At 45.3% G+C, this 13853-nt stretch overlaps 1 protein-coding gene across 1 annotated transcript in view; it reads right to left on the bottom strand.

Moving 5' to 3' along the window:
- Window positions 1-164: 164 nt before the first annotated feature.
- The window catches only part of map3k22 (mitogen-activated protein kinase kinase kinase 22), a 37300-nt gene continuing 23611 nt past the window's right edge, over window positions 165-13853 (bottom strand). Inside the window, exons 7-18 of the mRNA XM_029457476.1 lie at window positions 13062-13178; window positions 12599-12713; window positions 10772-10905; window positions 9607-9680; window positions 8536-8597; window positions 7006-7077; window positions 6274-6438; window positions 5114-5262; window positions 4885-5016; window positions 3759-3888; window positions 2417-2594; window positions 165-2307 (exon numbers count right to left, since the gene is read on the bottom strand). Coding sequence (XP_029313336.1) covers window positions 2079-2307; window positions 2417-2594; window positions 3759-3888; window positions 4885-5016; window positions 5114-5262; window positions 6274-6438; window positions 7006-7077; window positions 8536-8597; window positions 9607-9680; window positions 10772-10905; window positions 12599-12713; window positions 13062-13178 — 1557 coding nt within the window. The 3' untranslated portion in view covers window positions 165-2078. The remainder of the gene's footprint in view (window positions 2308-2416; window positions 2595-3758; window positions 3889-4884; window positions 5017-5113; window positions 5263-6273; window positions 6439-7005; window positions 7078-8535; window positions 8598-9606; window positions 9681-10771; window positions 10906-12598; window positions 12714-13061; window positions 13179-13853) is intronic.

Below are 13853 nucleotides of genomic sequence, written 5' to 3'. Positions count from 1 at the left end.
AGAGCTATAATGGTTATACTTTATACATTACATATACATACTGGATTTTATATTATAATAGCATATAAACTACACAATGTAGTGCACATATAGATAGAAAAATATAAGATAAGAGTGGATAAAAATGCAATAAAAGCAAAACACAAAACAACACGGACACATTACACAGGGAAATAGTCTTAGACCTTGGATTTATTAAGTTAAATGTACAAAAGATCAATGACTTGATACATTTCATGTTTCAAGGCTTTGTCATTAAGACAAAACAAACTCTGTCCCAATCGAAAGCCTCCCAGCTTTTCATACTGCCTACCGCCAGCTCTCAAAGAGACAATCATACATACTCCTGTCTAAATCACAGTACACTCTACTGTATAACGTAGCTATTTCATCAAATAGATTTGTGTAGAATGTAAAGGAATTTCATACAAAAGTGCAGAACAATATGTATTTACAGTATAATCTTTTTTTTTCATATAAAAGAACTTCAGCAAATCCTGTGTGTGCTCTCTACTGAACATTTGCTCACCTTTATTAAAAAGCGTTCCGCTTTGGCAGTGAACATTTGTGTTTACAAGCAGATTCAGATAAGGCACTGTCAAGGGTCAACACAGATTTGATCATTCCTTAAGTGCCACTGTATTACAGCTAGCCACTCCACCTCATCTCCATTTGAAAGAATGCAGCCTTTAGCTCCGTATTTCCAACATGACACTTTTTTTTGGCGATATTATCTCACATGACATCGCACAGAGTGAGGTGTGCAGTCACGTGGTCATCGAGTGACCCTTTCATATAGTGTGGAAATCAAAGTAAAGGCATGGGGGTGACTGGATTCATACAACAAGAAACGTAAATGAGACGCTTACTTCAATCTAATTTCATAACTTTTCGTACTAACACAATGTGACGTCGATGCATCTGATTTGGTCTGTGCAGTCTACTGTGCACGAAGCTGCCGTAACATAGAGAAGGCTATAGGGCTCTGAGGTGACAAAACAATCCAACATGAGTAATAATGCACATTAACTTAGCCTAAAGTTTGGGAAACCTTTCTTTGGCTACTTCGATGGACTCAAGGCTCACTGCATGGGAAGCTGGAATGAAAGTCACAGACTCCAACAGTACTGTTGGTATTGCTTAATAGACATTTCACACTGATGCAAAAGTTTGGTTCTTTTTGTTTGTTTGTTTTTCACACTGCACAATTCTCCTTATGAAATGATATAAAAAAAATGCTTCAAATAGAAAAATATCTCCTCAGTTGATTATCCTGCACGTTGGAAATGTTTCAATGCATGATATCAAAAGTGCAATGTTGACAATCCTTCTGAATGGGGTTCTGGGCGCCATGAGAGAAGGGCAATGCAACCCTCTAAGATGCAACAACAACAACAAAAAGAAGAAGACATTCTTACTTACAAATTCTTATTGTAAGGCGTTGAAAGAATACATTTACATTTTTACGGTGACGATAGAAATCTCATCGGCTAAGATGACGTATGCGCTATTGTAAGTCATATAAAAATATTTTTACCATCTTCATTTCCCACACAGCTAACTTAGGCTGAGGAGTAACCTACAGTACTATCAGATGTGGTCAACATCGATGTCAGCCACCACTGCATAGCGTCTGACCAAACCGAGACACTGTTCTGCGGCAGTAAATGAGTGTGAAGACCCAGAGAGCTTGAGGCGTCACCTGCTCTCTAACTCGGGTCACTGTTCCTGCTCTTGTTAAAGGACAGCAGTCTGTAGCTTGTGAGACTGCTAAGTGCTTTTTCTCGTCAGCCCCCTCTTGGGGACACGACACACTGCGACGCCTCGGCGGACTCTGGAGGTCTGACGGCAGTCAATCTGGCCTCTTGGTGAGTAATCCGGGTTGAGCTAGTTGGTGAGAGATGCAGGGGTCCTGGCAAGGCAGACACTGGTGATAGATTACTGGGCAGGTAGTTGGAGTGATGCTGAGCCCTAGAGCCTGGTGACTGGGCGGGGGGGGGGGGAGGGCCGGAGAGGAGGGGAGGTGCCGGGACTGTGTAGGCCTCGCAGGTAGGGGAGGGGATGGGGTTCCGCAGGCTTCAGAAACTGCCCTGCACGAACGGGTGGCTGAGCAGAACGTCTGCAGTGGGCCGCCATTTTTCCTCCACAAACACCTGCCGCAGGAAGTCCCTGCTCGCGTCGGACACGTTATCGGGAAGAATGGGCTTCGTAGGCTGGGTGGCGATCTTAAAAATGGCTGCCATGGCCTCGTACTCGGCCCACGGAGGTTTCTGGGTCAACATTTCCACAACAGTGCAGGCAACACTCCTGAGGACAGACGACGTCAAGCAGAGTTTGTCAGAACATATCAACGTATATCAACAGTCTAATACCCCATATGGCCCTCAGTACAGTTCCATCTCATCTTACTCCTTACCATACATCAGCTTTCCGGCCATAGCCCTCCCCATTGATGACTTCAGGGCTCATCCAGTAGGGGGTGCCAGTGACAGACTTGATTCCTGTACCAGACATGCAGATGGTCTGGATACGTTTGCTGGCTCCAAAGTCTCCCAGCTTCACGTTCCCTGAGGAGTCTCTCAGGATGTTAGCACCTGGTGGAAAGAAACAAAATGAGCTCAGAGTTATTCAAGAGCCTCCTGGGGGCTGTCACTACTCTTTAAGGGATACTTTGATAGTTTGGAGGTTCAATTAATGGAGTTACAGTATGGTTACAATGTGCATGTGCCAGCACTTCTACCGACGGAACAACTGAAGGTGGAAGGTAAACTTGTCCGTGGTGATGGACGTAAATCTTTACAGAAATACCACATTGACACTTTTCTCACGTCGGAGAACTGCCCCGCTGGTTTACAGAGAACTGAATATTGGATCAACTGTCTGCTCCACGTGGATCAAACCCCGACACCCTACTCCTCCTCATTTGGTAATTTTCCGACATGTAGCTGTGTCCATCCCATTTCCTTCAGGCGCTCCACTTGTTTGATCGGTGAGTAATGTTCGCCACTCGCCCTCCACACCCACTGTTGAAATACGAAGGGCTGCAGAGAAGTGATTGAGAGACTAAATATGTGACCTTAACTTCTCGCTTCTCTAACCTGTTTCCACTGCCCGTGCGTTTGTTGTGAGAACACGAGACTCTCCCATAAATCACCGTAACTCCGTTTAAGCTTTAATTTGGCTCCTTGGAACATGAAAGTCACAGAAACTTCAGGCTCATGTCCCGATGCCAAGCTCAATCTGAAAAGCAGCTTGTGCTGACAGCTCTTTTACTGCATACAGAAGAGCTCTTGTGTGGCGAGAGGAGCACACAGCGTATATTACACACCAAGAGCAGTTTTAAGTGGAAAGTCCCACCCACATATATAGTGTAATAGGCTGCCTGTGTCCTGTGAGACCTACTATCTTTTTTCCCCCAGCAGACGATACATTTTCCTCTTCTTGGCTGAGCGAAGCAGTGACTCGCCAAACTAAAGCCTTTCCATCCGGTGTTTAACATTTTTAGACTGGCCGATTTCACCAGCGTGAAGCCTAATTCATCTCAAAGGGGAGTTCAAAATAGCCTATTTTTCCAGGCTCCTTCCGTTCGACGGTGAATAACCAAAAGAGGATACGTCAACCAGAATAAAATGAATGAATGGAGTTTTCTCCATAAGTCAGCGTCTCAAGTGTGTGTGTGTGTGTGTGTGTGTGTGTGTGTGTGGTTACAAATCCAATTAAAACTCTCCTGACCTTCGCCAGCGTGCTGTTTGGGTTACCTTTGATGTCTCTGTGTACTATCATGTTGCTGTGCAGGTAGGAGACTCCTTGGAGGATCTGCCTGGTGTATCTCCTCGTCACCTTCTCTGTCAGAGCCCCGTAGGCTTTCAGCTGGTCTTTTATTGACCCCTGGAGAGACGGCAAGAGAGATGAGGAGTGGAACTCAAAAAGAAATGCATTTCTGATTTTCAGATTTTCCGTAGAGTTAACTAAATATTACTGTCCCAGCTGCAGGGTATACACGTATAGACTATGTGTATAATGGATATAATGTAGTTCTGTGTCTGTCAATATGCATTCTTGCAAAAACATTTCCAGCTGAAGCGGATTTATTTTAGTTTTATTATGAGCAGCCTCCGAGCCAATCTTTAAGTAAAAAAAAAACCCAGAGTATATAAACACACACACACAATGTGCTGAAAGAATGTGCTCGATGTCCTGCACTTCCTTTCATTTCCTGCTTTCAGTTCCTTGTGAGGAAATCGCAGGAGTGAAGACCCGATCCGGTAACACCTGTGACGCAGTTTAGGACCGACACAGTGCAAACAAAACTTCTCCCTCTTCACTTTCAGCTGTCAGCAAGACACCTCAACAGCTCTCTGGCTCTCAGAGGGACACTTGCCCCCCCCCCCTCCATCCCCCCATCCCCCCGTGGGCGATTAAAGTGTTATCGGTCAGCCACAGCGGTGTAGCCGTGCAGAGCCGCAGTCACACACAAACTTGGCTTTGTCACCTTCCCTTATGCCTCTGCCAGAAAACTCCAGTGAAACATAAACATTTCCAATTTCCAGACAACGTGTGACTCAGAAAAAAATACAAATTAAAACCAGGCTCAGGGACGGAGTCCACAGGCGACAGCAGCTCATTAAGGCGCTCGTTTAGAGAGAAAATGATCTCATAAAGTGAGCTGCTCTGCTGACATCAACCACATGTTTGTTGACAGCTGGTGACATTTCTAAATTGTTTTGTTTTTTAGCAGATGTGGCCAGTGTGGGGTTTGATTTGATGTTTGTCTTGCACCTATCTCTGCAGCCAGAACAACTGAACATATGACACTTCTCAGACACGGCTGTCGTCCTGCATGTGACTTGTAGAAGCTGAACTATATTCAAATGAAAGACGCACCCCGGGCATAAACTCCACAAAGATGGTGAGTTTCTTCTGTTCGAGGTCCCGGAGACAACCGTAGTACTGAACAATCCGCTCGTGACGCAGATTCTTCAGCAGCTGAATCTCACACTCCAGAGCATTCACCTCCTACAGAAGAGAAGTGTTTGAATTAGGAAAAGCATAAAGCAAGTACAGAAAGACTTAAACTTCAATCATAAGGTCACCGGGAGGTGTTCTCTCTCACCTTGCTGGTTTCTTGACAGTCGGTATCAAAGGGCACCTGCTTGGCGGCCAGCTCACGGCCTGTGTCCACGTCGTAACAGAGGTAGACCTCCCCGAACGCCCCGCGCCCCAGGAGCTTTCCTTGACGCCAGTTGACTGGCGCCCGTGGCGCTGCAGAGACAAGAGACCACATGATGAAAACCCAGCAGCAAGTCATTTGGGTGCGAAGCCCCCAGAGGCAGACAGATCCACTGGGATATACTGATTTGTGAAAACACTGAAGCGTGCATCAGAATCCACCGCAAGACCCAATAATTCCCACGCGACCCTCTCAGATGGGGAAACCCCTGATAGAGCCAAACCACGCTCAGCCGCCAGAAAGTCGTCAAAACCGAGGGAGAGCAGACTCTGAGACTTTGTTTGGGTATTAACGGGCTTCTTTGCGGCCGAGTTAGACAGTTTGGTCTTGTGTGGGTGAGAAGACGCAGACTGCTGAGCTGAGCTTTTGTTTCATGACAAAGACAACCTCTTGGCAACACATACTGAGCTCTGACTGAGGACAGATGTGATAAGTGTGGATGGATGATGAGATGCCTGCTGTGACATACAGAGTTACTGAACATTACTTCTACTCCCTCTTACTAATAAGAATTAAAACATGTTTGTCAGCCAGAAAAGAGTCTTTGATTTCAGATATAAATCCATTTGCTTTTCATTTCACTTTCTATGTTATTTATATGTCGCAGTGTACCCAGAATGCCTTTCAACAAGGGTTGTGTAATGTAGGACTTCTCTAAATATTTGTACTTCATAAAAGAAAACAACAAGCTCAAATCATTTGGTCTAAAAACAATAACTACGGCTGAATAAAATAGTCTAAACATTTTTTAAAGCCCACACAAGTGACTCGGTCAACATACGGCCGCACATACATCATGAGGTTTAAAGCAAAACGTACTGAGGTTTGCAAAAGAAAGCACGTCTGAACTTTCTTTATTCATCTCTGGGTTATCAGTGAGGCTTCATGTCTTATTATCACCAGGAACCAGACCCACACAACACCAATCAACAACAAAGGCCCACAAATGCAGTTTATTTAAGGCTGTTTATATGTTTGGGGTTACACTTTTCTTCAGCGCTTCCTGTTCCTTCATTTCAAAAGTGTTTAAGGGAACTACTTACACTTGGCTGAACCGCGCTGGCAGCTTTTGTCAGCGGTGCGCCCCAGTGCGCGCAGGTCGCTGTACTGCAGCGTGCTGTCTCCATTGTAACTGCGTGTGCGACTGGAAGGAACCAGCTGAAACAGGTTCTCCTGCGGCATAAAGCTGCGCGGAAGTGTCCTGCGACCTGAAAATACACATATATATATATATAGAGTATGTAAAGAAGACACATTAATGACCTAACATACACTCAGGCCACTGCATGTTTGTGCTGGGAATGTTTTCACACAGTTACTTTACAGGTGTTGTGCATAAAGTGAGCTCTTGGCCAAGACTTAAGGCCAGCCAGAGCAGAATGCCTCTCGCCACTCCGTCCCACTTCCCCTCAGACAGGAAGCAGGGCGCTGTGTTTTTATACAAGTTCGGGTTCACCGCAGGGAAACGTAAATCATTGCTAGCCAAGGTTAGCCTCTGAGTAAGCAATTACTAGCAGCTGCCTGGAACAGCAAGCCAGCACTTCATGTACCAGATCTACCCAGAGAGCAACAAAGAAAAAAAAAAGCACATATTTGAAAGTATTTTATCTGGAAGTGACAAAAAAAAGTGAGGAGGAGGAGGAGGCGGTGTAAAGAATGAGATCCTATGTGTGTGTGGGTCAAGTCTGTGTTGTCCTTTAGATATAGCAGACTATCAGTTTAATCTGTGCAACAATAGATGGGTTGTTATTGCGCTAGGAAAGCTGGTTTCTTACGGTCTCCATAATCCTTGCTGCGATTGGGCAACTGGAACTGGCGAGGGAAAGTCCCTCCTTTCCCATGGCGACCTGAAGAGGGAGCAATGAGGCAGAGCCGTCAGTTAGGAAGTAATGCAAGGCGAATTCTCGTTTTACAGTAACAGCGCTCCTCAATTTACACTTTCAAGTTCAATAACTCCGATTTAATAGCTGGGAGCTACTCAGAAACACAAACATATTGACGCCTAACAGAGTTTCACATTTCAGACAGACACTACATTGCTTTTGCTCATCCCTGCATGTCAAATCAAAGTGGAGTTCAAGAGCAGCGGAATGGAAGAGCGCTTTTCACACACACACACACACACACACACACACACACACACACACACACACACACACACACACACACACACACCGAACAGAGCTGTTGTATCGCCTCACTGCAGCCAAGAGAAAACAGCTCATGTGTGCTAGCTTAGCCGTAGCAACCCAGCGGAGCAGTAACTAAAGGCAGGTGGGGAGCAGTGCTGACGCAGGCGACCGCTGACACTCACTCTCTCACACACGCACACACTGAATGGAGAGCAGCGGAGCCGCTTGCAATTGAAAGCAGCTGTTCTGTCAGATGACTGCCTCCCATCGCGCTGTTTTTGTGGCCGTATCCCATGGAGACGGGAGTTATTTTGTGTTTGGCAGCGCGGGATGGAGAGGAAAAATCTACTCACAGGGAATGGTAAACAAATACTGTAGCCCTCAGCAGGATGGGCCACACAGCTTTACATCTGGGAGGGGAGTGTGTGTGTGTGTGTGTGTGTGTGTACGTGTGTGTGCAGGCAAGTCTTTAAGTGCTGCTGCGGCTATATGAAGCTGCAAAACTCCAAGTGTGTGTACACAATGTGCAGCACTCCCTCCTTTCTAATTTACAGCACGGGGGTGGTGCTGGAGGAAAATAAATGACCAGATTGGGAGAGCTGCTGTGGTTCGTCTGTTCAGGAGGATTAGTGCGGCGTTATCTGTCATCCTGCTCTATTTGATCTGCGTTCTGAAGGGAAAGGGACGGACGGGGAGCCGAGGGACAAGGGGCAGGGGGCGAGGGGACAGAGAAGACAGGAAAGCAGCAGCGTCTATTAAGAACTGGGGAGACAAATGAGATGGACAACATGTACGCAGAGGAAGATAAAGCAGGAAGAGTTATGATGCACTCCCTTCATGACTGAGACACAAGAAACACAACCGAGATATTAAATATCTCCACAATAACCCATTCCTCATTTTAAGTATTTACTACCAGATAAAAAACATCAAATAATATCATCTCCCTCCTCATTAGTAATCTCAAGACGGCATTTGCAACGGGTGAGGGGGGGGGGGGACAGAACATTCTTTAGATAGTCAGTAGCTGCAGAACAGAGCTTCTGTGAAACTGATTGTGTTACCACAGAAAGAAAATGACAAAACTTTCTAATTATGAACAAGACTTGTGCACCTCGCTTTATCTTTGTGTTCTGTGTGCGTTCTGACTGCTGCACATTTCTCCTCTCTTACCTTTGTATTCATAGTTGAGGTTCAGGTAATTATTGTCGCGGTTGTTCTGCGAGAAAGGAGGACTGAAAAGACAAGAGAACAGTTGGGGAAAAGTTAAAAAAAATAAAAAATGTTTTGCTATTTCAGTCAGTAATTCCCCCTTATCTTCAAACAGAGTCTGGCACCAGCTGCTGGTCTGAAACGGCTCACTGTTAAGCGGCAAACTAGCTGTCAGTCGATGTTAAACAACAATGTGCTGAAACAGAAAAGAAACGCTGGATGTTGAGAATACAATAAGAAAGTTAAAGTGAAGTTGCTAAATTGCTGAGATGGCAGTTAAATTAACTTTCTATCACGCAATAAATGTGATGTACATCCACCCCCCCCCACCCCCCCCCCCCCACCCTAGCCGTCTGTGGCCAGCCCTGCCCCGACGACCCGACAGAGAGTGACGTCTCTGTTGACCGCAGGGCGGCGCGGGGCCACGAGACCCTGGATAAGGGGCACGCATGCCCGCTTGCAGAGAAAAGTTCCATGCACTCGTTTCCTGCCATTGTTCTGCAGCCTGGAGCTCAGATAAGCCTCGTGCAGGTAGAGCGGTTTCCGTCCTACGCTCTCTCTCCACCTCACTCGCGCTCACTTTTCTCTTCAGTCTCCAGCTTCCACTCTCTCACCACTTTTCATTTTCTGGCTCTATTTCCCCCCCTTCTGATCCAACATGTTCTTCGCTCACTCTTCCACGTCTCCGTTTCTCTCTCTTGATAACGGAGGAATCCAGGCGTCCAGATAAGAGTTTTGTCGCCATGGCAACAGCAAAGTGGACCCGATTCCTTCCAGCCCAGACAGGGTCAGGGAGCTCTGCTGGCCTTTAACACTGCGTACAAACTTCACTCCGGTTGCTTCTGTGTGTGCGTGTGTGTGTGTGTGTGTGTGTGTGTGTGTGCAACATACGAGATCAAAGCCAAGTGCGTTAATGTTACAAACGGTCTCGTATCTGTGCAAATAACGCTGCTCTGCAATATGAATGTGCACATCATAAATCTCAGTCCAAACAGATAATGTTCATAAATCACACAATGCATGATGACTCACCTGTCCAGTGCTTGATCTATTGATTGACAGCTGCTCGACAGTGAGTTGTCTGCGCTTCCGAAGGGATCCAGCATCTGATAGGAGTAATAAGAGAGGGGAATCAAGGGTCACGGAGCATGCAATCATGTGGGAGAGAATATAAAGCAGTGCAGATAGAGTCATCGAGAAGGCGAAGGGGCTTTAGTGCTGTATATGAGAACTGTATGCCTGTTTCTGCAGAAATATATATATATATATATATATATATATATATATATATATATATATATATATATATATATATATTATACTACAACTACAATTCTCAACGGTAACGTATGCAGTCATGTACAATACTGCTGCTACTAGAGCTACTATCAATATTAATATACTGTATTTCATCTGCATGGATACTGAAACATGTGCTCCACATTGAGCCTCCCTATATACACAGTGTGTCACAGAGAACCAGAATCCTGGGAGCTTCCTGTTTCCTAAACGGATGATTTATCACGATTGCCCTTAAGTACTCGACAGGAAACAACATTTTAATACGGTCTGGTTTGAAAAACATTAAACTTGTTCTCTAAACTACATAACAGACAAATAAATGATACTCAGTCAGCCAGAAATGTTTAGAAATGAGCTATGTTTTAGTTTTTGAACAAGGCAGAGGAAGTCAAACTAACCAAATAGAAAGGTTGTGAGGCCAACGTTAGCCGTTCCTTAGCATTACAGGGGATTGCAACAGTTTCAGCACGTTGGGAGGACTAAAAGAAAACTCACTCAACCAAAGATGTTTAAAAATTAACAACTATTTTCTGTTGTGGCATGACTGTAGTGAGGTATCCCAGTAAAAAAAAGTAATGGACGGTAGATGCAGACAAAGGAGTCCAACAGAGGCGAGGAAGTCAGACCTCTGTTGGGTCACTAGTCAACAACCCCTACTTTTATAAAGAGAATAAAAGCTTATGAAAGTTAGTCTGTGCATTACCTGGGACTACTAAAGCTACATGTTCATATAGCCCCCCAGTGTGGGTAGAATAGCAATATTCTGTTCAGTGTATGAAGCATTAAAATCTTATATAGAACATTATATTAAGCCCCAGTGTTCACCCAGAACCTGCTTCAATAACGATAATAATTGTCCTCTTATCCCGTCTTTCCCCTCTGGACATGCTCTTACATTCTGGTCCTGGGTCTCGGGGATGAACTCCCCTTCACTGTGGATGCTGGTGTAGGAGCCCTGGCGGGCGATCTGCTGCTGCTCTTCTGGGACGCTGCCAGGAGGTGGGGACGTCCGGCCCGTGTGCAGGGAACCTGGGACAGTTTGAAAGGGTGGAGCGAGGGGAAGAACAAGGAGCAGCGAGTAAGAGAGGGGAAAGGAAGAATTAAGAGGTGAAATGTAACAAATGGAGAAAGTGAGGGGGGTGACGGCGAGGAGGGGAGATGATGAAGAGATGAAAGCGAGGGGCAGAGGAGAGAAAACGGCATCACAGTGTTATTCATGGGTACAAGTTCAACAGTGCCAGGACTAAGAGAAGTGATTTACTAAACCACACAGCGGCCACCTCTGACCTCAATTACTGTGACAAACGCTCCCCTGGCTGAGCTGCAGCGGAGACTGAGCACTCGTGTCCTTGACAGTGTAAGAAGATCCGCTGAAGGTCTGTCTGCCGCTCGCTGAGGCCAATAGGTGGCAAGATGGACCGGTTAAAATATAAGTAAACAGTTTGTGACAGGAAATTAAAACTCCTTTTCCTTCAAAGTTCAGTTTCTCTCCCCTCTCTGCTTCCTCTCCCCCGGCTGCTCTACGTCATTGAGGTACGCGGGCTCACATCACATCTTCACTCAACCATCCACTGTGACCGCTCTCCTGTCACCTCTCATCTGCCACCACTCCCTCCACTTCCAGCTCTCAGCCTCTCTGACTTGAGGCCGGCGGGGGAATTGACAAAGAGCGGGGGTAACTCTATAGAATTTATATGATGGTGACGGCGCTGATGTTTTTGGGGCTACATGAGAAAGATTGGCGCCGACAGCTATCATAAAGCGTTTTCAGCTGCTATGCGAATATGCAAAGGAGCGCTGGTCGTTTCTGCATGTGTCTGAGGTTGAGATATGATGACTGCAACATTGACCTTTCTGGATAGACCTGATATACGAGGAGTGAAAGGATTCAGACATGAGAGACGGGGGAGAGCTCAGTATTTCACAGAATAAACCTTCACACTGTGTTACCAAACAAGCCAGTAGAGCGTTATCTAGCCGCGGAATGTGACATGACAAGAAAAGGACCTTTGTCTGTCTTAAAGGAATAGTTTGACATGTTTCTACTTTTTTTTGCCAAGAGTTAAGATGAGAAGATTGATGCAACTCTGTTTGTTCAATAATCTGTTAAAGATAAAGCTCGAGCCAAAAGACAAATCGCTAAGCTGTTTAGCTAAGCTAACCGTTGTGGACTCGAGACACACGACTAGGGCTCGAGTCACAAATGTGATGGCTTTAGACTCGACTGTAAAGACTTACTTGTGACGTAAAGTGTTCATTAGTGAGCTTTAGAGACACATTGTGTTACCGTTGGACAGAGCATCCTCAGAATCAAAGCAAAAAACTAATCATCAAGGTGAGGATGCAGACGGAGAGCTGCTTGGTATGAGAGCAGACACGTGTCCTTGCTTTGACCTGACATCTCTCTGGCTGTTAAAGTTGTCACTTTCACCTCCAATTTGCATTTGTCCATTCTGACAAAGCATCTCCCTCATCTTGCCATTAACATTCCTGTGACTTTGGCAACACTCTGTGTTGTAAATTGACACTGACAAGCCTCCCTTGAGGCTAAAGCAGGTGAACAAAACATCTTGGCATCATCATGATTTGGTTGTAACTCCCTGCTTTTGTGCTTTTCCGGGAAACATTCCATCTACACAGCTCCAGATAGAGCTGGCACTCTGATTGGTCCGATAGACATTGACTTTTCATTTTTGGTGTGTGTGTCTACACGTCAGCTCACCTGTCGAGTGTTTGCGCACCCTCTCCGAGCCCTTGAGCAGGGAGCCCTTCAGATCTCCCAGTGACCGTGATGACCTCATCTCGCTCTGTTTGTCCCTGCTGTTCACCTGTAGGTACTACAGAGAGAAAGCACATAGGAAGTGGAGCAAGCGGAGAAAAAGAAAAGAATCAGAGGAGGAAGTGAGGACGGCATTACATCATTGTTCAGTTACATCATTGTGCGGTTACATCATTGAAGTTTGTTTCCTCTAAGTTACTGTGTTCAGCAAACAGTCTGATGCATTTGACTTATTGTTTTAAAAAGACAATGACTTGATGCAGCTGAGTTCACACTAACTGTCAGCAAGTGACTAACCAGCAGCTGGTTGTTGTTGTAGTTACCATTTACACATTGATACATCACTTCTCTATGTAATGTCTCTAAGAATCACTATGACTTCATCAGTGCGTTGTTAGGAACTCACATGGTTGTTCTTAGGGGTCTTTAGCAGAATCCTGAGCAGCCCGTTGGTCCCCGAGCTGCAGCCCAATGTCAGCACCGCCTGATCCAGGTCCTCCTGGGTCTTCAGGGGCAGGAGCAACTGAAAGGACAAGAAAACATACAGCACATGACCTTTAATTCCCCATTGTTCCAGAATTGTGGCAGTATCAGTGCATGCGTGATGTATTGTAGATGTTGTAGTTGTTAAAGTCTCGTAAATCTTCACTGATTTTCATGAAAAACACAAAAGAAATCTCCTTTTTGGAGTTTTTTTCAATAAGGACTTTTAGTAGTATTACTAATACTACTCCTCGTCAACTAGTTAGACCAGAGCTTTTCAGGCCTCCCCACGGGGCGCAGAACAGTTTCAGGGGAGGCTCAGCTAATGGAAGTGAAAACATATTACAATAGCACAAAGAAGATTACACAGAATAGTCTAAATGTGTGTGGTTTGGTTAAAGAGATAAAGTAGTTCTGGGTAATTTCAATTTGATATTCCTACTTTCCCAGAGCAGAGACTAAAACGCCTCAGGACAGACGTGTGTGTGTGTGTGTGTTTGGTGTAGTCTGAAGTTATGTCGAACGGCAATATTCGGCTATCTTGGCTCAATTATTGAGTGTCTATGGGATCAAATAACATAATGGTGAGGCGTGCAGGAATTGAGCGAAACTAAGCAAGTAAACTATGGGGCGCCTTTTTCTAAGCTTTGTCTGAGCGGGGGCCATATGTTAGAATATCAGTACTTAAATTTGGCTTTTTGTTTTTTTAAGTTCC

This window comes from Cottoperca gobio, chromosome 20 (assembly GCF_900634415.1).
Source record: "Cottoperca gobio chromosome 20, fCotGob3.1, whole genome shotgun sequence".
Taxonomy (NCBI): Eukaryota; Metazoa; Chordata; class Actinopteri; order Perciformes; family Bovichtidae; genus Cottoperca; species Cottoperca gobio.
The sequence above is the reverse complement of the archived record's forward strand: the minus strand, read 5'-3'. Positions and strand labels throughout refer to the sequence as shown.